Source organism: Chiloscyllium punctatum, chromosome 1 (genome assembly GCF_047496795.1).
Source record: "Chiloscyllium punctatum isolate Juve2018m chromosome 1, sChiPun1.3, whole genome shotgun sequence".
NCBI lineage: Eukaryota > Metazoa > Chordata > Chondrichthyes > Orectolobiformes > Hemiscylliidae > Chiloscyllium > Chiloscyllium punctatum.
The window spans coordinates 105,149,152-105,176,137 of record NC_092739.1 but is presented as its reverse complement, the minus strand read 5'-3'; the positions used below and the strand labels follow the sequence as shown (position 1 = coordinate 105,176,137).

At 40.8% G+C, this 26,986-nt stretch overlaps 1 protein-coding gene across 9 annotated transcripts in view; it reads left to right on the top strand.

Moving 5' to 3' along the window:
• Positions 1-26,986, top strand: part of LOC140478155 (protein unc-13 homolog B-like) — a 566,607-nt gene that overhangs the window by 358,488 nt on the left and 181,133 nt on the right. For all 9 annotated transcript variants that reach the window (XM_072571666.1, XM_072571665.1, XM_072571670.1 and 6 more), the window contains one exon: positions 26,512-26,564. In XM_072571666.1, the coding sequence (XP_072427767.1) occupies positions 26,512-26,564 (53 nt within the window). The remainder of the gene's footprint in view (positions 1-26,511; positions 26,565-26,986) is intronic.

Below are 26,986 nucleotides of genomic sequence, written 5' to 3'. Positions count from 1 at the left end.
TTTAAACACAACCAAGGGTTCAAACTCTCTGCTAAAGATGAAATTGTGCAAATGTAATTCCTTTATGCTAGCTAAGCAACATGTGTATTTATAAGTCACGAGTTCATAAGATAGAGTCATCAAGTCTTAGAACATGGAGACAGGTCCTTTGGCCGAAACTGATTCATGATGACCAAAATATTCATCAATGCTAACCCTATTTCCCCACACTTGGCCCATTTCCTTCTAAACCTTCATATCCATGTATTTGTCCAAATGCCTTTTAAATGTTGTTAAGGTACCGATATCAACCACTTCTATTGGCAGCTTATTGCACATGCGTTCCACCCTGTGTGTAAAAGACTTGCCCTCAGGTTCCCCTTTATTCTTTCCCATCTAACCTTAAACTGATGCCCTTTCATCCTTGATTCCTCAACACTAGGAAAAAGATTTGTTTGCATTCACCCTATCCATGCCTCTCATGTTCTGAAACACTTCTTTAAGGTCCCCCCCTTAGTCTCTTACGCTATAAAGAAAAAAGTCCTAGCTTGTCTAACCTCTCTCTATAACTCAGACCCTTGAGTCCTGGCAACATCCTTGAAGATTTCTTCTGCACTGTTTCTAGTTTAATAACATCCTTCTTACAGCAAGGTGACTAAAACTGAACACAATTTCCAAGTATGGCCTCGCCCACATCCTGGACAACTGCAACATAACTTGCCAACTTATGTACTGAATGCCCTGACTGATGAAGGCCATTGTGCTAAAAGCCTTCTTCACTACCCTGTCTACCTGTGACTCCACTTTCAGAGAACCGTGTTGCTGAACTCCAAGGTCCCTCTGTTCCACCACACTCCTTAAGGCCCTACTATTCACCATGAAACTCCTATCTTGATTTGACTTTCCAAAATGCAACACCTCACACTTAAGTCCATTTGCCATTTTTCGCCCACTTCCCGAGCTGATCAAGGTCCTGCAGCAATTTCTGATAACCTTCCTCACTATCCACAATACCTCCTATTTTAGTGTCATCTGTACATTTACTAATCATGCCTTGTACATTCTCATTCAAATAATTGATGTAGATAATGAACAGCTATGGGCCCAGTACCGACCCCTGAGGCACACCACTAGTCACAGGCCTCCAGTCCGACAAGCATCCTTCCACTATGACCTTCTGCATTTTATCATCAAGCCAATTGTGTATCCAATTTGCCAGCTCCCCCTGGATTCCATGTGATTGAACCTTCTAGAGCAGCTACTGTGTGGAAACTTATCAAAAGCCTTACTGAAATCTATGTTGACTACGTCTACTGCCCTGCCCTCATCAACCTTCCTGATCACTTCATCAAAGAACTCTAACAAATTTGTGAGATATGATCTCCCATGAACAAAGCTGACTATTCCTAATCAAACCCTGCCTTTCCAAATGCATGTATATCTTATCTCAGAATCTTCTCAAACAACTTACTTATCACAGATGTTAGTCTTACTGGTCTGTAGTTCCCAGGTTTTTCTTTGCAGCCCTTCTTGAATAAGGGCACAATATTCACTACCCACCAGTCTTCTGGGATGTCAACTGTGTCTAATGATAATCTAAAAATATCAGCCAGGCCCCCTGCAATTTCTTCTCTAGCCTCTTGCATTGTTCTTGGGTATATCTGATCAGGACTGGGAGTTTTATCATACATTCAACACCACCTCTAATAGTGGAAAAATTTGCATAAATTCTTCATAAATACTTCAATGTGGAACAGCAAACATTTTAAATGTAGGAGTGTCGCACGACATTGTCACTGGTTCAAAATATACTTTGTGTGGAAAGTATTAGTTACATGTTTAAAGATGATCAGTCCTTTATTTATTAATTGCAAGAGGCCGAGGTAATTTTTCAGGTTAAATGTAAGTGATACCTTTGGGGGAGGTTTGTAAAATTATTTACCTTAAAAACGCTATTGTAAGTAATGGCTTGACACCGAAGGCTAAATTTTATCAGTCACTTTGGCAAGATCTAACTCATAAAGAAGTTGGAAAAACTTAGGATTTTGTTTTTTTAGTTGTAGTTTGTATCAGTTTTTCTGGAATATTGTATTTATATTGAGTTTTAAATCCAGAAGTAATGGTCAGCTTCTTTATTTGCTCATATATTGTCATTGGTCTGTAATGACATAGAGATTAAAATAAACCATTGCAAGATTTGGAGATAACCAAACTGGAAGATAACCCAGTGTGACAGGACATTTCAGGGAAAAGAGACATTTTCAGTGCAGTTTTACATTTACCATTTGTGATATCAGAGTAGCTCATGGAGGTCGTAATTGAGTGTAATTGATCTCTGAAATGTATGCCATCAAACAAATCTGAAATTGTGGATTATCGTGGTTTGTGACTACCTAGCTTCTAATTAGTTGAGGAGCAATTGTTGATTAACAAAAGTCAGAATTGTTTTTGATATAGGTGATGAAGAAATGCTTTTAGTTCTCAATATCTCAGTAATGTCATTAGTTGCATTTGCCATCAATTATTCTATTTGCACAAATGAGCCAAGTGGTAAGACTGAGGTTGTATTCCCTGTATTTCTGCTAGTGACATAATGCTATTTAGCAATATCACAGCAGTATGTACTCGGAGAAGCCTGGCCGATTTTGTTCCTTAATTTATAAAGTATCACAGATTGAAAATCTCTTTACATATGTTATTCCCCTTCAATACCTAGGGTGAAAACAGTAAGTGTCGTTTATTCAATTGTCAGTGTCATCTTGTTACACCAGAAATAGACAGAGAAATATAGTAGCATATGACAAGTATACATAGTTTACATTGGTTCACAATGTATAATGATCCAATTTAACAAAATACACTGACTTTTCTGTTGGTTTATTCTTCAGTTAAATTATGAGTAGTTCATTCAGCACCATTGAAGCTGCTTGGAGCTTCTCAATTAACAGTGGAAATATGCAAATATAAATTACAATTTACCTTTATGAACCATTCTTAATGTAGAAAATGTCAAAAGTTGCTTCATAGAGATACAAATAGGTAAAAGTATGCCAGCCAAAATCAAGGTATGTTGTAAATGTTGATAGTGAAGTGGTTGAAGAGATGGAAGACAGGTAAGTTTAAGGAAAGTCTTTCTAAGCATGGGTTTGAGATTGCTGAGTGTATGACTACCAATGGTGAGCTAAAAGGAGGAGAGTGTGTACCAAAAGGCCAAAGTAACAAGTTCATAATGCTTCATAGGAAGTGTGTCCGTCTCTTGCTGTGTATGTTTTCGTGTTTTTCTTCTCTTAAGCTATAAATAATGTATGTAAACAAAATGAAAAGGAACACATTTAATATAATGCTTCAAAATAAGAGCATAGAGCAGTTCTTTATTAACACTTGCCCTTTTGTTCAATGCTGTATTTGTACTTATGTTTTTTTTTGTTGATCTGTTTCTGTATTCTAGATCCAAAATTTCAGCCTATGTACTATCCTGTAATTGTAACAAAGGAACAGACATTTTATTAACTCTATCTGTGTCCCGTCCTAGTTTGCCTTATCAAAATGCAAGACCTTGCACTTATCTAAATTAAACTCCGTCTGCCATTCCTCAGCCTCCTGGCCCAATTGATCAAAATCTCACCGCATTCCCAAATAACCTCCTTCACTGTCCACTATACCACCAGTCTTGGTGTCATCTGCAAACTTACTAATCATCTGTCCTAAATTCACATCCAAATAATTTGTGTAAGTGATGAATAACACTGGACCCAGCACTAATCCCTGTGACTCACCGCTGGTCACAGGACTCTAGTCTAAAAAACAACCCACTCCCACCACTCTCTGACTTCAACTGTCAAACCAATTTTGTATTCAATTGCCCTGCTCTCCCGTGAAATTTAACCTTGCTCAACATCCTTGTCATCGGCCTTGCTAAAGTTCATGTTGACTATGTCTTACTTGGGCACCCCTTCAAACAATTCATTCAAATTCATGAGACACAATTTCCCATGCATAAAGTCATGTTGACTATCCCAAATAAATCCTTGCCTCTCCAAATGCCTGTAGATCCTGTCTCTCAGAATTCCTTTAACAACTTAGACAGAGTGGATTTTCAGCTCACCAGTCTGTCATTCCCAAGTATTTCCCTGCAGCCTTTCTTGAATAATGGCACAACATTAGCCACCCTCCAGTCTTCAGGCACTTCACTCGTGGCTGGTGGTGATACAAATATCTCCGCTTGGGGCCCCGCAATTTCCTCCCTAGCCTCCCACCAAGCTCTGGGATACACTTCATCAGGTTCTGGGGATTTAGTTACCCTGATGTGTTTTAAGACTTCCAATGTGGACACCCTTCAAAGTAATGCTGCCTTCACCAATAAAGTTTCGAAAAGTATTATTTTCAAAGTTGGGGTACAGAAAAGCTGGAAAATAAGGCTACATCTAAAAATCATAAATTCAGATCAGACTAAAAATAAGTACATCTGTGTTGAAGCTTTGTTGTCTCTACGGAATATAACGAAATGTTTTCAGAAATTGTCCTCTTCAGAGCAAGGAGTGCCAAAATTGTGCAATAGAAAGGCTATTACAAAAATCAGAGAGACTATCATCTTAAAATGAGCTCTGAGAATCAAAAAATCGAGCCCTTAGACAAATTGCCTGACCCTCCCAACCAAGTACTAGAATTGCACGCTGCTGAAACGAATGGCTGTACTGAAACTTCCCAAAGTAACACTGATATAATGTTATTCAGCGTAGAGTTTATGGGAGAGACGACCTTAAGCAAAATCAGACTATTGTCATATGGTGAAATGTTGATGACCACAAATGGAGCCATTTTCCAGAGCAAAATGTTGCTGACTTAGGAGCAGTTGGGTATCATGACAAAGGAAAAGTTAATTCCACAGGTCTAAGATTTAACTTGAAAAAGCTGAGGAAGCTTTTACAGGATCAGACAATAAAAATTCACAGTCATGAATTTGCTGAATTTCAACTTATCTGACTTTAACAACTGTAATATAGCAAAAAACATCCTACAGTGTTGAACATCTGAAGGAAGAAAACAGAAATTATAGTACAGATATATTCAAAGATTCTTTAAATGAAAAACAGTTGTTCAGTGAAGCCAGGGCAGATCACAAGATACCTTTAACTGATGGTTGTTGTATTTGTGACCAATGTGAAAGACTGAAATGTTCACCACAGAATTTGCTAACTTGCAAGGCTGATTATTCTTCAGGAGATCAACACTGTTGGCATCTTGTGAAAGACCAGATGTAAGTGACAAATGAAAAAGAATTGGTTTACAACCAAAAAACCATGAACGCAGAACCAGTGTACAACAGTCAGTATGCAGAGTTCTTTAAAAAATTGAAGAAATAAGTGCATAATTTTAGAAATGTCCTTGAGGAGAGACAATAAAAAAAGTTAAAAACAATGGAAGATAATGCCAGCCAATGGTATTCTGATCTATTAAAATTACAAGTTAAGAATATGCATATAAACATCAAACTTTATCAGCTTACGTTCATTATGAGATTAGTTTTTAAATTGCAAGTTGAAACTTACAAGCAAACTATTTAAAGGAGTACAAATTAGAGATTTCAATATAGATCTAATTGAAACTAGCGACCAAAAATGAGGGTGTATTAACAGTACAACTTAAGAATTATTGCAGGACGATTTCCAGAGCCATGGTCTTGTTGGCTTAATGATAGATGTTGTAAATCTTTTCAAAGAAAGGAGTAATGTGTTTTGTTTTCATTATGATGCAGTATTCGACTTAGGCTTAAGAAATGCACATGATGGGTAATATTCAAACCTAGCTGATGGCGCATATTTATTTATGGATTGCAGACTCTCCCACTGAGCGTTGTCAAGAGAAACACTGCGCATGTGTATAAATGCCCATGCTTGAAGTTAGAACAAAGAAAATTTACAGCCCAGAAACAGGTCCTTTGGCCCTCCAAGCCTGAGCCGGTCCAAATCCACTGTCTAAACCTATCGCCCAATTCCTATGCATCTGTATCCCTCTGCTCCTCACCTACTCATGCATCTGTCCAGATGTACCTTAAATAAATCTACCATGCCTGCCCCTCCTACCTCTGTTGGCAATGCGTTCCATGCACCCACCACCCTCTGTGTAAAGTACTTTCCACATGTAACCCCCTTAAATTTTTCATCTCTCACCTTGAACACGTGGCCTCTCGTTATTGAATCCCTCACCCTGGGAAAGAGCTTATCTCCATCCACCTTGTCTATAATTTCTCGAATGAAAACAATCCTAACCTACTCAACCTGTCTTCATAGCTAGCATCTTCCATACCAGACAACAACCTTGGAAACCTTCTCTGCACCCTGTCCAAATGGTCCACATCTTTTTGGTAATATGGCGATCAGAACTGCACATAGTATTCTAAATGCAACCGAAACAAAGTCTTGGAAAATTTTAATATGACCTGCCAGCTCTTATACTCGATACCCTGTCTGATGAAGGCAAGCATACCATATGCCTTCTTGACTACTCTATCCACCTGTGCAGCCATCTTCAGGGTACATTGGACCTGAACTCCCAGATCTCTCTGCTGATCAACTTTTCCCAAGACTCTTCTGTTTACAGTACAGTTCACTCTAGAATTAGACTTCCCAAAATGCATCACCTCACATTTGCCTGGATTGACCGCCATCTGCCACTTTTGTTTTCCCTACAGTGTGGAAACAGGTCCTTCAGCCCAACCAGTCCACACTGACCCTCCGAAGAGTAACCCACCCAGACCCATTTCCCTCTGACTAATGCACCTAACACTATGGGCAATTTAGCATGGCCAATTCACCTGGCCTGCGGGAGGAAACCTGAGCACCGGAGAAAACCCACACAGACACTGGGAGAATGTGCAAACTCCACACAGACAGTTGCCTGAGGCTGGAGTCGAACCTGGGACCCTGGTGCTGTGAGGCAGCAGTGCTAACCACTGTGCCACCATGCCACTCCCTAATCTCTGCCCAATCTCCAATCTATCTATATTCTTACTGTATTCTTTGACAGTCCCCCATGCTTTTCACTACTCTACCAATCTTCATGTCATTTGCAAATTTACTGATCAGACCAACATTGCCCTCTTCCAGATCATATATGTATTTCAGAAACAACAGTGGCCCCAGCACTGTTCTCTGTGGAACACCACTGGTCACCTTTCTCCATTTCGAGAAACTCGCTTCAACTACTATTCTCTGTCTCCTGTTGCTCAACCAGTTCTTTATCCACCTAGCTAGAACACCCTGCACACCATATGACTTCACTTTCTCCATTAGTTTACCATGGGAAACCTTATCAAATGCCGTACTAAAGTCCATGTATATGACATCTATAGCCCTTCCTTCATCGATCAACTTGGTCACTTCCTCAAAGAACTCTATTAAGTTGGTAAGGCACGATCTCCCTGGCACAAAACCATGTTGCCTATCACTGATAAGTCCCTTCTTTTCCAAATATAAATAGGTTTTATCACTCAGTACCTTCTCCAGCAACTTTCCCACCATTGACGTCACCCAGAATATCCCTACTACCCTTGTACAGGGAGACAACATGAGCAACCCTCAAGTTCTCCGGGACTTCACCTGTGTTTAAGGATGTTACAAAGATATCTGTCAGGGCCGCAGCTATTTCGTCTCTCGCCTCGCTCAGCAACCTGGGATAGATTCCATCTGGTCCTGAAATTTTGTCCATCTTCATATCCTTTAGCCTACTCAACACATCTTCCCTCCTTATGTCAACGTGATCCAAAGTAAATCAACTTCTATCTCTAATTTCAGCATTCATCACCTCCCGTTCCTCAGTGAACACTGATGTAAAGTAATCATTGAGAATCTCACCCATTTTCTCAGGTTCGACACACAACCTTCCTTCCTTATCCTTTAGTGGACCAACCTTTTCTCTAGTTACCCTCTTGCATCTTATATATGAATAAAAGGCCTTGGGATTCACCTTAATTCTGCTTGCTAAAGTTATTTCATGACCCCTTTTAGCCTGCTTCATTCTTCGTTTAAGATTGGTCCTGCTCTCCAGACATTCCTCCAGGGCCCGTTATGTTCTTAGCTGCCTGGACCTTATGTACGCTTCTCTTTTCCTTTTGGCTATTCGCACAATTTCTCCTGTCATTCACAGATCACGAATCTTGCCTTTCCTATCCCTTGTTTTCAAAGGGACATGCCTATCCTGCACAATCTTCAACCTATCTTTGAAAGCCTCCCACATATCAAATGTGGACTACCCCTCAAATAGCTGCTCCCAATCCACATTTCCCAGCTCCTCCTGAATTTTGATATAATTGGCCTTGGCCCAGCTTAGTACACTTCCCTTAGGGCCACGCTCATCTTTGTCTGCGAGTATTTTTAAACTTACAGAATTGTGGTCACTATTCCCAAAGAAATCCCCCGCTGCAACTTCTACAACTTGGCCTGGCTCATTCCCCAAAACCAGGTCCAATATGGTCCCTTCCATTGTACTGCTCTAGAAAACCTTCCTGGATGCTCCTTATAAATTCTGCCCCATCCAGATCTCTGACACTAAGTGTATGCCAGTCTATATTGGGAAAGTTAAAATCTCCCATCGCCACCACCCTGTTGCCTCTACAACTGTCCATAATCTGTTTACCTATTTGTTCTTCTCCCTTAAGCTCATTTTTGGGAGGCCTGTAATACAGTCCCAACAATGTAACTGCACCCTTCTTATTTCTAAGCTCTACCCATAATGCCTCACTGCTCAGGCCCTCCATAGTGTCCTCCTTTTTCACAGCCAGCAATGACCAGCAGTGCAACTCCAAACCCCTCCCCCCTTATTTCCCTCCCTGTCCTGTCTGAAGCATCTATATCCTGGAACATTTAGTTGCCAATAATGCCCTTCATTCAACCAAGTCTCTGTGATTGCAATAGCGTCAGAACATAGAACATTACAACACAGTACAGGCCCTTTGGCCCTCGATGTTGCACTGACCTGTCATACCAATCTGAAGCCCATCTAACCTACACTATTCCATATACGTTGATACGGTTGTCCGACAACAACTTAAATGTACTTAAAGTTGGCGAATCTACTGCCGTTGCAGGTAAAGCATTCCATACCCTTACTACTTTCTGAGTAAAGAAACTACCTCTGACATCTGTCCTATATCTATCACCCCTCAATTTAAAGCGATGCCCCCTCGTGCTCGCCGTTACCATACTTGGAAAAAGGCTCTCCCCGTCCACCCTATCTAATCCTCTGATTATCTTATATGTGTCTATTAAGTCACCTCTCAAACTTCTTTTCTCCAACGAAAACAGCTTCAAGTCCCTCAGCCTTTCCTCAAATGACCTTCCCTCCATACCAGGCAACATCCTAGTAAATCTCCACTGCACCCTTTCCAAAGCTTCCACATCCTTCTTATAATGCGGTGACCAGAACTGTACACAATACTCCAAGTGCGGCCGCACCAGAGTTTTGTACAGCTGCAGCATAACCTCATGGTTCTGGAACTCGATCCCTCTATTAATAAAAGCTAAAATGCTGTATTCCTTCTTAACAACCCTGTCAACCTGGGTGGCAACTTTCAAGGATCTGTGTACCTGGACACCGAGATCTCTCTGCTCATCTACACTACCAAGAATCTTACCATTAGCCCAGTACTTTGCATTCCGGTTACTCCGACCAAAATGAGTCACCTCACACTTGTCCGCATTAAACTCCATTTGCCACCTCTCAGCCCAGCTCTGCAGCTTATCTATGTCTCTCTGTAACCTACAACATCCTTCGTCACTATCCACAACTCCACCAACCTTAGCCGTCTACAAATTTACTAACCTACCCTTCTACGCCCTCACCCAGGTCGTTTATAAAAATGACGAACAGCAGTGGACCCAACACCAACCCTTACGGTACACCACTACTAACTAGACTCCAGGATGAACATTTCCCATCAACCACCACCCTCTGCCTTCTTTCAGCAAGCCAATTACTGATACAAACTGCTATATCTCCCACAATCCCATTCCTCCGCATTTTATACAATAGCCTACTGTGGGGAACCTTATCGAATGCCTTGCTGAAATCCATATACACCACATTAACCGGTTTACTCTCATCTACCTGTTTGGTCACCTTCTCAAAGAACTCAATAAGGTTTGTGAGGCATGGCCTACCCTTCACAAAACCGTGCTGACTATCTCTATAATCAAATTATTCTTTTCTAGATGATTTTAAATCCTATCTCTCATAACCTTTTCCAACACTTTACTAACAACTAAAGTAAGGCTCACTAGTCTATAATTACCAGGGTTGTCTCTACTCCCCTTCTTGAACAGGGGAACCACATTTGTCATCTTCCAGTCTCTGGCACTATTCCTGTAGACAATGACGATTTAAAGATCAATGTCAAAGGCTCGGCAATCTCCTCCCTGGCTTCCCAGAGGATCCTAGGATAAATCCCATCCGGCCCAGGAGACATCTATTTTCACACTCTACAGGATTTCTAATATCTCTTCCTTGTGAACCTCAATCCCACCTAGTCTAATAGCCTGTATCTCAGTATTCGCCTTGACAACATTATCATTTTCTAGAGTGAATACTGTCGAAAAATATTTTAGTGCTTCCCCTATCTTCTCTAACTCCACACACAACTTTCCACTACTGTCCTTGATTGGCCCTAATCTTACTCTCGTCATTCTTTTATTCCTTAAATATCTATAGAAAGCCTTAGTGTTTACCCTGATCCTATCCGCCAACAACTTCTCATGTCTCCTCCTGGCTCTTCTGAGCTCTCTCTTCAGGTCTTTCCTGGCTACCTTGTAACCCTCAACTGAGCCTTCACATCTCATCCTAACATCAGCCTTCCTCTTCCTCTTGACCAGAGATTCCATTTCCTTTGTAAACCACGGTTCCTGCACTCTACAGCTTCCTCCCTGCCTGACAGGTACATACTTATCTAGGACACGCAGGAGCTTTTCCTTGAATAAGCTCCATATTTCTAATGTGTCCATCCCCTGCAGTTTCCTTCCCCATCCTATGCTTCCTAAATCTTGCCTAATCGCATCATAATTGCCTTTCACCTAGCTGTAACTCTTGCCCAGTGGTATACACCTATCTCTTTCTATCACGAAAGGAAACATAACAGAATTGTGATCACTATCACCAAAGTGCTCACCTACTTCCAAGACTAACACCTGGCCGGGCTCATTACCCAGTACCAAATCTAATGTGGCTTTGCCCCTTGTTGGCCTGTCTACATACTGTGTCAGGAAGCCGTCCTGCACACACTGGACAAAAACTGACCCATCTATAGTACTCGTACTGTAGTGTTCCCAGTCAATATTTGGAAAGTTGAAGTCCCCCATGACAACTACTCTGTCTCTCTCACTCCTATTGAGAATCATCTTTGCAATCCTTTCCTCTACATATCATCTTTGCTATCCTTTCCTCTACATTATTCTCCCAGGCACCAATCCAGCAAGTTAGTGCTAGAACCAGAGCTGTGATTGGTGTAAATGGTTTATTGACAAGTTGAAGTTATATAAATGCAAACTCTGCAATTCAGAAAATATTAAGTAGTTTTAACATGCAAGTACGATAATAGCAAACATTTCCATTCATCATATTTAGCCAGTCGTGTTTGTGGTCGTTTTTGTGGATAACTGATAGTTATGACAGAAGGCTAGTGAAGGGATTTTTTTTTAATCATTCTAGCTTGTGGGCGTTGTTGCTTAGCTAGTACCTTTTTGTTATCTATCTCTAATAATCAGAAAACATTTAAGAGTGGCAGATTTCCTTCCCTAAAAGACATTTGTGAACTCGTTAGTTTTCTAACAAAGTTACGGGATTGCCATTAGACCAGTGTTTTTGTACAAAATTTTTATTGAATTAAAATTTTGCCATGTGCTGTAGTCGGATTTGCTTTTCAAATACTATTGCAGAGATGTTACCACTGGCTTCCCCTCTGCTTATGTTATTAAATGGGATAGATGTGAAGCAAATGATCAATTAAAATGTCCGAGACGGATTAAGACGATGAATTGTTGAGATCTTTGCTGTAGAGATCAATGACCGCTAAATATTTGTGCCTTGTTTTATACAAAATCCCATTTGTTCCATCAGTTTTACAATGGTAGTAACTGGAATAATAATTTTTATTTGAAAGGGTGAATCATCTCCTATGGAATATAAAAGAGGGCACAAGACACTTACGCAGCATATTTACAAGAGCACATTATTTACTGAGCCTTTATTCAGTACTTTTTAGTTAAATAGTCTGAAGAATTGGTGTAGTCGGAACAATTAAAGCAATGAATTGTAGAATCCCACAAGAAGTATAATGCACAATAGTAATATGCTGGTTCAATTGTAATTTGAATTAATTCATATATATTTGTATCTGAAGTGCCAAGCAAGCTCTGAATTTCCAATGAACCTTCCACAAATAGTGTGTTCTCTCTGTTAAAGTTTTGGTCAAACATGAGTTAAATTGTTGTCATGTAAGTCACTGAACTGAAAATAATATAAATACATTGATCATCCTGAACTAGAGTCCAAACTGCAGAGAGTGAAAATGCTGAGAGTTGAGATAAGTGAGAGAGTTGAGGGAGGGAGGCAATGCTTCATCATGTTCTAACCATTCTTGAGGCCATTTTTGAGAGGGGCTGCTTTGTGGTCAATGTGCTGCTTGGAGGTTGAAGTGTGGGCCTAAGTGAATACCTGGCTTAGTTGAGGAGGGCAATCAGCAACAAGGTAAGGACAAGAGAGACTTTTTCCCCTTCCTCCCCACCCCAAGTTTGCTGGTTGTTGATAAGGCAGAAATGGCAGTCAGTGGACTGGTATGGTCTTCCTGGCAGTGTGGGAGATCAGGGAGCAGTTGAATATCCCTGGTGACTATATCTGCAATGTGTGTCCGGCTGCAGATCCTTTCAGACCACATAGATAGGTTGGAGCAGCAGCTGGACACACCAAGGAGCATACAGGAGGCAGTAAGTGTGATGGATAGTAGCTTCAGGGAGATGGCCACACCGCAGGTTCAATCAAGTAGATGGGTGACCACCAGGAGAAGTAGGCAGGTAGTACAAATCAAGAAAAGGATGAGGTCCTGCACAGTGAATAAAAAGAATGAGACAGGAGGTTAAAAAGCCAGACCTCATGGATACTAATTTCTGGATTACTCCCGATGTCATGTGACAGTGAGATAGGAATAGGAGGATAGGGCAGATGAATGCAAGGCTGAGTAGCTGGTTCACGGGGCAGGGATTCAGACTTTTGGGTAATTGGGATTGATTCTGGAATGGAGGGGACCTGTACATGTAAGATGGGTTGCAGCTTCAGGGGAGGTGATGGCCTAGTGGTATTAGTTAATCCAGAGACCCAGGTAGTGTTCCAGGGACCCGGGATCGAATCCTGCCAGGGCAGATGGTGAAATTTGAATTCAATAAAAATTTGGAATTAAGAGTCTACTGATAACCATGAATTCATTATGGATTGTCAGGAAAAAAAAGATCTGGTTCACTAAAATCCTTTAGGGAAGGAAATTTGCCATCCTTACTTGGTCTGACCTACACGTGCGTCCAGACCCACAGCAGTGTGATTGACTCTTAACTGCTCACTGGGCATTATGAATGGGCAATAAATGCTGGCCTAGCTACTGATGCCCTTATCTCATGAATGATTAAAAAAAAAGCCTGAACTGGAGGTGGGGGGACCAATATCCTGGCACGAAGATTTGGTAGAACTACTCAAGACTGTATAAACTAGTCTTATAGGAAGGTGGGACCGTAAACAGTTGAAAGACAAAATAGAAGGTTGAGGCTAGTGTAGAAGTTAAAGACAGCAAGTTAAATATAGCAAGCAGGCAAAAGCATGACAGGGAACAAGAGAAAGCTGATAAATTACATTTATTTCAATGCAAGAGGCCCGACAGATAAGGCAGATGAAGCCTTGGATGGGAACGTGGAACTGGGTTATCATAGCTATTACAGAATCATGGTTGAGGGAGGGTCAGGATCTGCAGCTCATTGTTCCAGGGTAAAGATGTGATAGGAATGATAGAAGGGGGAGGCAAGAGAGGAGGGTGAATGGTGTTTTTGATTAGGGAAAACATCATGGTAATACGTGGAGAGAATATTCCTGAGGGATTGTCCAGTGAAGCTATATGGTTGTAACTCAGATAAAAGAAAGGGGTGATCATTTTGATGGGATTGTACTATAACCTCTCCAGTAGTTAGCAGGAAATTGAGGCACAATTGTGTGGGGAAATTGCAGCTAGCTTTAAGAATATTAGGAGGCTTTAACTCCCCAAACATAGACAGGGACTGGCATAATGTCAAGGGCTTGGATGGGGAGGAATTTAAGTGTGTTCAGGAAAACTTTTGCAATCAATATGTAGATGGCTGTACTACAGAAGAGGCAAAACTCAACCTCTTTTTGGGAAATAAGGTAGGGCAAGTGATTTCGGTGCTAGTAGGGGGAATTTTGGGACCAGTGACACTAACTCAATTAGTTTTAATATAGTTGTGGACCAGGTCTATCTTTTTCTACAAGGTCAATTTCTAAATTGGGGCATGGCAAATATTGATGGTAATAGACAGAAACTTTCAAAAGTGGACTGGGGCAAGCTGTTCGCGGGAAAGGGACATCTGGTGAATGCGAGACTTTTAAAAACAAGATAATGAGAGTTCAGGGCCAGCACACTCCTGTTAGTGTGAAGAGCAAGGCTGGCAGGAGTAGGAAACATTGGATGACTAGAGATTTGAGGCTCTGGTTAAGAAATAGGAGTCATATGTCAGATGTAGATGGCTGGCATCAAGTGACTCCCTTGAAGATAATAGGTGGTCTATACGTACACCTAAGAGGGAAATCAGGAGGGCAGAAAGGGGACATAGCTTTTGCAGATAAGGTCAAGGAAAATCCAAAGAGATTCAAAAGTATATTAAGGCAAAAGAGTAACTATGGAGGGAATAGAACCCTTAAAGATCAATGAGGTTGTCTAGGTGTGGAGTTACAGGAGATGGGTGAATCCTAAATGAATATTTGTCGTCAGTATGTACTGTGGAAAAAGCATGGTAGACAGGGAACGCAGGGAAATAAATAATGATGTCTTGAAAAGAGTCCACATTACAAAAGAGAAAGTGCTGGAGGTCTTAAAACTCAAAGGTAGATAAATTCCCAAAACTTAATCAAGTGTCGCAGAACATCAAGAGGAGGGAAGAAATTGCAGGGCCTCCAGCAGAGATATATGATTCATTGACGGCCATGGGTGAGATATTAGAAGACCAGTGGTGACTATTATTATGCCATTACTTAAGAAAGGCTGTAAAGGCAAAGCCAGTGAACTTCAGACCACTGAGCCTGTGTTGTTGGAGGGGATTCTGAGAGACAGGATCTACATGCATTTGGAAAGGCAAGGACTAATTAGGGATAGTCGGCATAGCTTTGTGTGTGGGCAGTTGTGTCTCACATTTGATTAAGTTTTTCGAACAGGTGACCCAGAAAATAGATGAAGGCAGAGTGGTAGATGGTGTCTACAACGACTTTAGTAAGGCCTTCGACAAGGTTCTGCATGGTAGACTTGTCAAAAAGATGAGATCACATGGAATCCAGGGGGAGTTAGCCAATTGGTTTGATAGTAGGAGACAGGATGGTGGTAGAGAGCTGTTCTTCAGACTGTAGGCTTGTGACCAGCTGTGTGCCACAAAATCAGTGCTGAGTCCATTGTTTGTCAAATGTATAAACGATTTGCATGAGAATATCGAAGGTATGGTTTGTAAGTTTGCAAATGACATCAATATTGCTAATATAGTAGACAGTGAAGAAGGTTGTCTTAGAGAACAATGGGATCTTGACCAATTGGGACAGTGGGCTGAAGAATAGCAGATGGAGTTTAATTCAGATAAATATGAGGTGTTACATTTTGGTAAGGCACACTAGGGCATGACCTACACAATTAATATTAGTGCCCTGGGGTGGTTGTCAAAAAGAGAGACCCGGGGTGAAAATACATAGTTCCTTGAAAGTGGCACCACGGGTAAACAGGATGGTGAGTAATGCATTTGGCATGCTTGCTTTCATCATTCAGAGGATTGAGTACAGGAGTTGGGACATCATGTTCCAGCTGTACCAGACATTGGTAAGGCTACATTTGGAGTCCTGCACACAATCCTGATTACCCTGCTAAAGGAAGGATGTAATTAAACTGGAAGGGTGCAAAATTGATTTGCAAGGAATTATTGAGATGGAGAGTTTGATTTATAAGGAGAGGCTGGATAGTCTGGGACTCTTTCCATGGAGCGTAGGAGTCTGAGGGGTGACCTTATTGGGATTTATAAAATCACGAGAGGCACAGATAAGGTGGATCGATAGTCTTTTCTCTGGGTTAGGGGAATCCAGAACTGAAGGGCGTAGGTTTAAGGTGAGATGGGACAGATTTAAAAGGGACCTGAGGGGCAACATTTTGCACATGGAGGGTGGTGCGTTTATGAAATGAGTTACCAGAAGAAGTGGTAGAGGCGGCTAACTTAGAACATTTAAACCAAGTTTGGACAGGTACAATGATCGGAAAGGTATAGAGGGATATGTGTCAAATCAAGCAAATGGGACTTGGAAAGTCCTGTTTTGGATACCCGGTCAGCATGGACAAGTTCGGCCGAAGGGCCTGTTTCCGTGTTTATGACTCTCTGACTATATGTCCTTCAGATGGTGCTGAACAACCATCTTGAAACTCTGCTATCTCTGTCTTAAAGATATTCTCACTATACTGTTAGATTGGGATATTGATTAACCTTTTTTACCAGTCAGGGTACTTTGCAGATGATGATGTTCTCATATATCTGCTATCCTTATTCTTCTAGATAGTAGATGATGCAGGTTTGAAAAATGGTACATAACCAACCAAAAGAAAACAAAGAACTGCAGATGCTGGAAGTCAGAAACAAAAACCAAAATTGCTGGAAAAACTGAGCATCGTTGAGAGAAAGCAGGATTAACATTTTGGGTCCAGTGAAAAGGGGTGATCAAAAAGCCTTTACAAGTTACTACACTGGCTATCACGTAGAATGCACATGGTTGACACGTGCAATGTTGTTGGTGGGAGTGAATGTTTAAACTGGTGGATTAAATGTTTGTCAAACTGGATGATTTGTACTCTATCACATTGTTTCTTGAATGTTGTTGAAGCTACACTTACAGGACAAGTAGGAAGTATTCCATCACAGGGGTGGTATAATTGTAATGTGACGAGATGAGACTAGTAATTCAATGGCCTAAGATGATATTCTGGGGATGTGAGTTCAAATGGCAACAGCTTATGGAATTTAAATGTAATTAATTATTGAATAAATGAAAAATTATCTGGATTTGAAGCTGGTCTCAGAAGTGATAAGCATGAAACTATAATTAATATTAAAACCTTATTCATTCACAAATGACTCCAAACCCAGAGTGATGTGATTAGCTGCATTCCGTAACAGCTGATCATTTGCTGGCTTTGTTAGCAATATCCACTTGTCACAAATGAACATGTTAAAAAAAAGACTCATGCCATGTGGTTGGCAAGAAAGCTTTTAAGGTCAGAATTTGTGTTACTCACTCCTGATTCTCTTACTTTCAACGTGCTGTTGTAGTCACAGTATCGATGTGACTGGTTCAGTTAAAGTTAAAAATCACACTACCAGGTTATAGTCCAACAGGTTTATTTGAAAGTACAAGCTTTTGGAGTGCTGCTCCTTCGAATGGTAGCTAGTGGAGCAGTGCTCTGAAAGCTTGTACTTTTCAAATAAACTTTTGGACTATAACCTGATGTTGTGTGATTTTTAACTTTGTCCACCCCAGTCCAACACCGGCATCTCCAAATCATCACTCTGATCTTGACTCTGATCTCCAGCATCTGAGGAACAGGAAAATCGACGTTTCGGGCAAAGGAGGGTGGGGGAAGGTAGCAAAGAGTCAGTACGTGGTTGAAGAGCTTCAGGGCAGAGGAGATGACCTGGGGATTGCAGTGAGAGAGAGAGAGACTCACTGAAATTCTTGTGGAGGGAGGAGGAGAACTTCCTTGCAAGAGGAGTCGCAGTTATGCAATTATGCAAAAGTGAGGACTGCAGATGCTGGAAACCAGAGTTTAGATCAGATTGGTGCTGGAAAAGCACAGCAGGTCAGGCAGCATCCCAGGAGCAGGAAAATCGACATTTCGGGCAAAAGCCCTTCATCAGGAATAGAGGCAGGAAGCCTCCAGGGTGGAGACATAAATTGGGGTGGGGGCGGGGGGGGAGATGAGGGGCGGCTGGGGAGAAGGTAGCAAAGAGTACAGTAGGTGAATGGGGGTGGGGATGGAGTTGATAGGTCAGAGAGGAGGGTGGGGGCAAGAGTCAGTGCATGGTTGAAGAGCTTCAGGGCAGAGGAGATGAGCTGGGGGTTGCAGTGAAAGAGAGAGCAAGGAGTTATATCAGAAAAGTTAAAAATAGATTATCTCTGAGTAAGTGTTTTTGTTTGAAAGTTCCAGAAAAGAAGAGTTTTGAATGTAGGTTTGCTCGCTGAGCTGGAAGGTTCATTTTCAGACGTTTCGTCACCATACTAGGTAACATCTTCAGTGAGCCTCTGGAAAAGCACTGCTGATTATTCCTGCTTTCTATTTATATGTTTGAATTTCTTTGGGTGGGTGATGTCATTTCCTGTTCTTTTTCTCAGGGGTGGTAAATGGGGTTCAAATCAATGTGCTTGTTGATAGCACTTCTATTGGACTGCCATGCTTCTAGGAATTCTCGTGCATGTCTCTGTTTGGCTTGTCCTAGTATGGATGTGTTGTTCCAGTCGAAGTGGTGTCCTTCCTCATCTGTGTGTAAGGATACTAATGAGGGAGGGTCATGTCGTTTTGTGGCTCGTTGATGTTCATCTATTCTGGTGGCTAGTTTTCTGCCCGTTTGTCCAATGTAGTGTTTGTTATAGTTCTTGCACGGTATTTTGTAAATGACATTAATTTTGCTTGTTGTCTGTATGGGATCTTTCAAGTTCATTAGCTGCTGTTTTAATGTGTTGGTGGGTTTTGTGGGCTACCATGATGCCAAGAGGTCTGAGTGGTCATTTCTGAGATGCCTTTGATGTAGGGGAGAGTGGCTAGGGTTTCTGGATGCGTTTTGTCTGCTTGTTTGGGTTTGTTGCTGAGAAATCGGTGGTCTGTGTTCATTGGGTACCCATTCTTTTTGAATACACTGTATAGGTGATTTTCTTCTGCTCTGCGTAGTTCCTCTGTGCTGCAATGTGTGGTGGCTCATTGAAATAATGTTCTGATGCAGCTTCGTTTGTGGATGTTGGGATGATTGCTTCAATATTTGGTCCGTATGTGTTGTTAACCTGTAGACGCCAGATTGAAGACTGTTCGCTCTACTGTGACATCTAGGAATGGCAGTTTGTTGGTTTCCTCCTCTTTTTAGTGAATTTTATGCCAGTAAGGGTATTATTGATGGTCTTGAAGGTTCTCTCTAATTTGTTTTGTTTAGTGATGACAAAGGTGTCATTCACATAGCGGGCCCAAAGTTTGGGTTGGATGGTTAGCAGAGCTGTTTGTTTGAGTCTCTGCATTACCGTCTCTGCTAAGAACCCTGATATCAGAGACCATATAGGGAGGGAGCACCCTCATTGATTTTTATCAAGTGACAGCAAAGGAACAGCAATTTAGTTCCAAGTCAAGATGATGTATGAGCTTGGGATTGTGTACACAATGGTCCAATTCTGCCACACATCTCCTAGGAGACAGAAGTCACAGGTTTGGAATTTGTTGTCAAAGGAGCCTTGATGACAAGCCAGGGAACTATAGACCAGTGAGCCTGTCGTCAGTGGTGGGCAAGTTGTTGGAGGGAATCCTGAGGGACAGGATGTACATGTATTTGGAAAGGCAAGGACTGACTGGTGAGGGATAGTCAACATGGCTTTGAGCATAGGGAATCATGTCTCACAAACTTGATTGAGTTTTTTTGAACAAGTAACAAAAAGGATTGATGAGGGCAGAGCGGTGGACGTAATCTATATGGACTTCAGTAAGGCATTCAACAAGGTTCCTCTTGGCATACTGGTTAGCAAGGTTAGATCTCATGGAATACAGGGAGAACTAGCCATTTGGATACAGAACTAGCTCAAAGGTAGAAGACAAAGGATGGTGATGGAGGGTTGTTTTTCTGACTGGAGGCCTGTGACCAGTGGAGTGCACAAGGATCGGTGCTGGGTCCACAATTTTTCGTCATTTATATAAATGATTTGGATGTGAGCAGAAGAGGTATGGTTAGTAAGTTTGCAGATGAGACCAAAATTGGAGATGTAGTGGACAGCGAAGAAGGTTACCTCAGATTACAATGAGATCTTGATCAGATGGACCAATGAGCTGAGGTGTGGCAGATTTAGTTTAATTTAGATAAATACGAGGTGCTGCATTTTGGGAAAGCAAATCTTAGCAGGACTTATACACTTAATGCTAAGGATCTGGGGAGTGTTGCTGAACAAAGAGACCGTGGACTGCAGATTCATAGCTCCTTGAAAGTGGAGTCGCAGGTAGATAGGATAATGAAGAAGGCATTTGGTATGCTTTCCTTTATTGGTCAGAGTATTGAGTACAGGAGTTGGGAGGTCATGTTGTGGCTGTACAGTACATTTGTTGGACCTTTGTTGGAATATTGCGTGCAATTCTGGTCTCCTTCCTATCAGAAAGATGTTGTGAAACTTGAAAGGGTTCAGAAAAGATTTACAAGGATGTTGCCTGGGTTGGAGGATTTGAGCTATTGGGAGATGCTGAGCAGGCTGGGGCTGTTCTCCCTGGAGCATCGGAGGCTGAAGGGTGACCTCATAGAGGTTTACAAAATTGAGGGGCATGGATAGGATAAATAGACAAAATCTCTTCCCTAGGGTGGGGGAGTCCAGAACTAGAAGCCATAGTTTTAGGGTGAGAGGGGAAAGATATAAAAGAGACCGAAGGGGCAACCTTTTCGTACAGAGGGTGGTACGTGCATGGAATGAGCTGCCAGAGGAAGTGGTGGAGGCTGCTATGATTGCAACTTTTAAAAGGCATCTGGACGGATATTTGAATATGAAGGTTTTGGAGGGATATGGGCCGGGTGCTGGCAGGTGAGGCTAGATTGGGTTGGGATATCTGGTCGGCATGAGCGAGTTGGACCAAAAGGTGTGTTTCCATGCTGTACATCTCTATGACTCTATGACTAGTGCAGTTCTCCTTGTGGTTGCTACACACTATTGCCTATGTGTCAGTGGAAGGAGTGCATGTTGAGGTGGTAGACGAGGTGAAAACCAAACTAGCAGTTTTGCTGCCGGTTGTGTCAAAATTCTTGATAGTTATTTTGTTATGAATGTCAAGGTGCAAACATTATTTTTTTCTTTTTGTTATCTTTCCAACATCTAGTCTGAGTGATTAGTATGTTCCTAAGCTTATTTCTCACTGCCTCTTTCTGCTATTCTCTGACTTTTCTTATTTCCCCTTCTTGCTTGATTTTACTCTATGGTAAATCACAACTTTCCATATTTGTTCCCTTACCCCCACTATTTAGTTTAAAACTCTCTCTGCTTCCTGAGTTATGCAGTTGGCAAGAACACTGGCCCCAGCACAGGTCAAATGTATATCCTTCAACAGTACTGCCTCAAATTTGCCAATAGCCCGTTAGTCAAATCCACTTCTCCTGCAGCAGTGTTTGAGCCATGTATATATCTTTCTAATTTTATGTACCCTATGTCAGTTTGTATGTAGATGAGGCAGTAATTCAGAGATTACAATCTTTGTGGTTCTGCTGTATAATTTAGCGCTGAGCTCTTGATACTCAGGGAACAAGTTTCACCCTTGTTCCTGGGCAGGATTGAACATTATAAAAATTTTGAATAGTAAAAGCATTTAAAGCTTTAAAAGTAAATTTTTTGGCATTCCTGCAGTCTGTCATAGAGCAGGTCAGCGTGAGTTTTCATTTTTTGGCCCCAAGTCGTGGATCGTCTTTTAAATTGGAGGTCTGAACAAAAATGTGCTGTCACTTAGTGAGAGGAGTTGTTCAACAGCAGCAATCCTTGATGTTGCTTCAAACTGCCTAAACTCAGATCAGCATTAATACCCTCAAATTAGTTTGTCTTTGATATGCAGAAGAAAACGAGAAATAAGCACGTCCAAGGAGAGGATAAAATTGTTGGAAAAAGTCAAGCATTCAAAGCTTTTAACCTTGCGCTCATCAGGTCAGAACAATGAGTTAGTTATATTGCTCCAGAAGACCGTGCTAATGCAGAAAAAATGTTTCCTTTGAGATTTGGTATTGTAATTCTGTCCTGATGATTGCAAATAGAAAAGCTTGGACTACGTGTACCTTTTTCCATAATGCCTGTGTTTTATGTTAGCAACTAATTAAAGAATAAAATGTCTCTTGCACAACAACTTGACAGTGTTTTGGCTATTATGTCTGTGCGCGCTTCATTTTTTGATTTTGCAAAGGGGTGTACAGCAGAACTACAGGTTAAAATATCTCTAACTTTTTGAATTTCTGCAATTAAGAATCCAGATATTATGCACTATCAATAGATGTTATTGGTTTACTATCTATTGGCAAATAATGCATTATATCAACAATGATATATCTGTATACTATATATAATCATCTTATTCTGCTTAGCTCCTTATTTTTGTCAACTAGCTGTTTTTCGGACTGGAAACCTGTGACCAGCTGTGTTCCACAGGAACTGGTGCTGGGTCTACTTTTATTTGCCATTGATCTAAATGATTTAGATGAGAATATAGAAGGCATGGTTCGTAAGTTTGCAATTGATACCAAAATTGGTGAGATCGTGGGCAATGAGGAAGTTTATCTAAGATACAAAGAGATCTTGATCAATTGGTTCAATGGGCTGAACGGTGACAGATGGAATGTAACTTGGATAAATGTGAGGTATTCCAATTTGGTAAGACAAACAAGGACAAGACTTATATATTTAAAAAGCGGGCCTTGGGTAGTGTTGCAGAACAGAGACGTTAAGGGTTCAGGTACATAGTTCTTTGAAGTTTGCATCATATACAGACAGGGTGATTACGAGGCTGTTTAACACACAGACCTTCTTTGCTCAGTCTTTGAGTATCGAAATTGGGACATTATGTTGAGGCTGTACAAGATGTTGGTGAGGCCTTTTCTGGAGTATTGTGTCCAGTTCGATCACTGTGTTATACGAAGGATATTATTAAGCTAGAGAGGGTTCAGAAGAGATTTATCAGGATGTTCCTGGGAATGGGAGGTTTTGAGTTATAAGGAGAGACTGCTAAGCTGAGACTTTTCTCATTGAAATGTAGGAGGTTTATAAAATCATGATGGGTGTAGATAAGATGAATGGCAGGTGTCTTTTCCCGAGGGTGGGGAGTTGAAGACTAGGGAGCATATTTTTAAGTTGAGACGAGAAAGATTTAAAAAAGACACGGGGGCATTTTATTTTATGCAGAGTGGTTCATGTATGGCATTAACTTCCAGAGGAAGTGGTGGATACAGGTATAGTTAAAACATATAAAAGACATTTAGATATGTGCATGAATAAGAAATGTTTGGAGGGATATGGGTCAAGCGCAGACAAGTGAGACTAGTTTAGTTTGGGATTATGATTGTCATGGAGGGGTTGGACCAAAGGGTCTGTTTCCGTGCTGTACGACTCTATAACTAGTTAAGATCATTTCAAATTGAGGGTAATTTATGTTTATAAATACATAATTCAGAGTTATTAAAAGTCTACTCAATGCTGATTGAACTCAGAAAATGCAGGTTTTTCTCATTTCTGCAAACACTGAGGTAAGTGAGTGATAGCTACAAACACTCTAAATTAAAACTATTTCTCATATTACTCATTAGCTACTTTTACTGATGAAGTTCAATGTGTTCGTCACGCATTAGGGTTTAGTGAGAATTATTTTCCTTTATCAGCTGGAAAAGGTTGTTCTCTCTGCACCAGTTATAACTGAAGGATTTAATAACTGTGCAGGATGGTGGGGGTCGTATGTGGAAACAATCAGTTTATGTACTCAAAATCTGGATCTACAAATACCATCTCTGCTGTTTTTTTAATCATAGAATCCCTCCAGTGTGGAAACAGGTCATTCAGCCCTACAAGTCCATACCAACCCTCCAAAGAGTAAACTACCCAGACCCATTCCCCTACTTCTCTACATTTACCCCAAACTAATGCATCTAACCTACACATCCGTGAACGCTATGGGTAATGGCCAATTCACCTAAAATGCACATCTTTGGATTGTGGGAGGGAACCAGAACACCCAGAAGAATCCCACACGGACATGGGGAGAATGTGCAAATTCCACACAGGCAGTCGCCCGAGGTTGGAATTGAACCCGGGTCCCTGGCGCTGTGAGGCAGTAGTGCTAACCATGAAGCCACCATGCCACCCAGCCGCCCAAATCAGTGTGACAATCTATGCTAAAGGAAGTGTAGGAGTTATGGAATCTTGTTTATATATGCAAAATTCATTGAAGGTTGTAGGGCAAGTTGAGAAAGTGGTTAATAAAGTGCACAGAAAATGGCTTTATAAATTGAGAGAGGCATTGGCCAGAATTTTCACCACTGGGTAAAGAGCACAGTCATGAAAATCCTAACTCCACGAGTCCAACTTGCTGTATCAGATGGTCAGGTTGTCATTTTGGGATGAAGTATGAATGAACATTAAACCTACCAACCCCAGAAATAATGGAGCGAAAACTGTGGGGGCTGCCGGATACAGAGGCAGACAATATAAAAGGCCAGCCTAGGTGCTGAGGCCACTTTGTCCCATGGTAAACAAAAAAGGTATAAAACGCCAAATGGCAATCATCTCTTATGCTCCATCCATGTGCAGTTGTTCTCTTCTACCCACCTTCTGGTCCTTTATAGCCAATATGCCAATTTATTGACAACTCATGTGCTCCCACTCATGTCTCTTTGCCCTTAGACCCTCCAAAGCAACTTAATCAATATCCACTTTTAGTAAACCTCAGGATGTATGCGAAGATGAAAGTAAGTGACATTGTAAGTATCAATTGATTAGTTCACTCTTCTCAAATTAATGTAATTGATAAAACCCGTTCATGACACTTAATTTCTTTCAACTATTTATTCCCCTATAGAAACAAGCACAAATGTTCACAGCTCCATGTCAGACTTTAAAATTACTTGGAACCATCAGTCAAACTAAACTGACAGGAACCCTCCTGTGATAGTCATAGATTATGAAATCAATCATGTTGCACATGTTCTGTAATGATCACCCTCAGTCCATAGCAAGAAACTGAAATAGCAAGCTTGATTTCTTTGAAATTGTTGATTATTAAAAAACAATTTAAATGCCTCGATACCTTGGTAATTCCAAGGGAATTTAAAAACCTTGAAGTCTTGATGGTTCCATTGTCCTGATCCATTTTTTATGTGCATTCACATCTACCTTAACTATCTCAAAACACACCTGGCCTTTCCCAAAGCACACACCCCTCTTCCCTCCCCTACCAATCCCATCACCAAAATAAAACTGTCCCTTGATCACTCCAGAAGAGTACCCTACCTCTCCTCCAAAGAATTCTGATAAATTAGACCTTCCGCTGAAAAATATGAAAGCCCACAAGTTGTGTTCTGGGTCCGTCTGAAGTATTCCACCTCACTCCTGAATTGTGACTTGGAGATGTTGGACTGTCTTTGATTTGCCGCAGTATCTTAGCCTCTGACCTCTTCTTGCAGCTACTGTATTTATGTGTTGAGTCCAGTTGAGTATCCAGCCAATGGCAGCCCCCACGATGTTAATTGTGGGGGATCCAGTGATGGTGACACCATTGAATGTAAAGGTGTAGCTGTTAGATTGTCATTGGATATTGTCATGTGGGTGGTGCAAATGTAACTCACCACTTGTCAGCCCAAGCCTAGCTTTTGTCCAATCTTGTTACATTTGAACATGGGTTGTTTCAATGTCAAGAATGGTGCTGACTATTGTGCAATTGTTGGCGAACATCCCCATACGGAAGGAAGGTTATTGATGAAGCAATTGAAGATAGTTGAGTGCTGGCTGAGGGTGCATGCAAACCTCAATTTACATGTGGACAACAGCACTATTTAGATCACAATGAACCAATTATTAAAATAAACCTGTGCTGCAGAGTAGTCAGCAACCACCAGAACCTATTTAAATTTTCAGTCTCATCATTCTGGAGTCAACTCACACTAAATACATAATTTATTCTTTCCAATTTATCTTCTACTCTGGTAGCCATGTAGCTTTATATTATTATTGACTTTTTTTTTGTTTAATTGAAGTATATTTTTTGAAACCTGTTCAATCTTTATTGAACAGATCATTTAACTTTCTGTTAATAAGGAAACTTTACAAAATTTTCCCCATTTGTTGCACTTTGTGTTCTTGTGTTTAAAACACAGATGTTTGTGTTTTTTACATTTGGAAACAGAATGGCACAGTAGCAGCATGAGTTGATCTTTTCTGATATTTGCCTGATTGATTTGCAACTTTTAATATTAATTTCTCTTCTGAATTTAAAAAAAACGCCAGGCTCAACTTGGAGGTGATGGAGATCCTTCAAAGACACCTTGGTTTAAAGGAGGGTAAGTAATTCTTCTGTTGTCCCCTGCAATTAATATAGTATAGAAGCATCTATTAACTAACTAAGAAATTTTGACATTTTTGAAGTAATCTTTCTCCAGCATTGTCATTGATTCATTCCAATTAAAATATAAGATCTGATGAAGTGTAGTTATGTATAATTTTCACTTAATTCTAATATACACAAAAGTTTCTAAAACCGAGAAATGTCATTTCACATTTTTTAAAAAATCACTTAAATCATTATCATTGCTGATTGTACGTGTGTGTGTGTGATATATACACACACATACACACATTTATATATATCTATCACAGGAGAGTTTTTTTCATTTTCTTTATAATAAGTTTCCTGTTACATCCAGAAGAGTTGTGGTTTTCCATAAAAATGTAGCTTACGACACCATGAAAATTTCATACATAC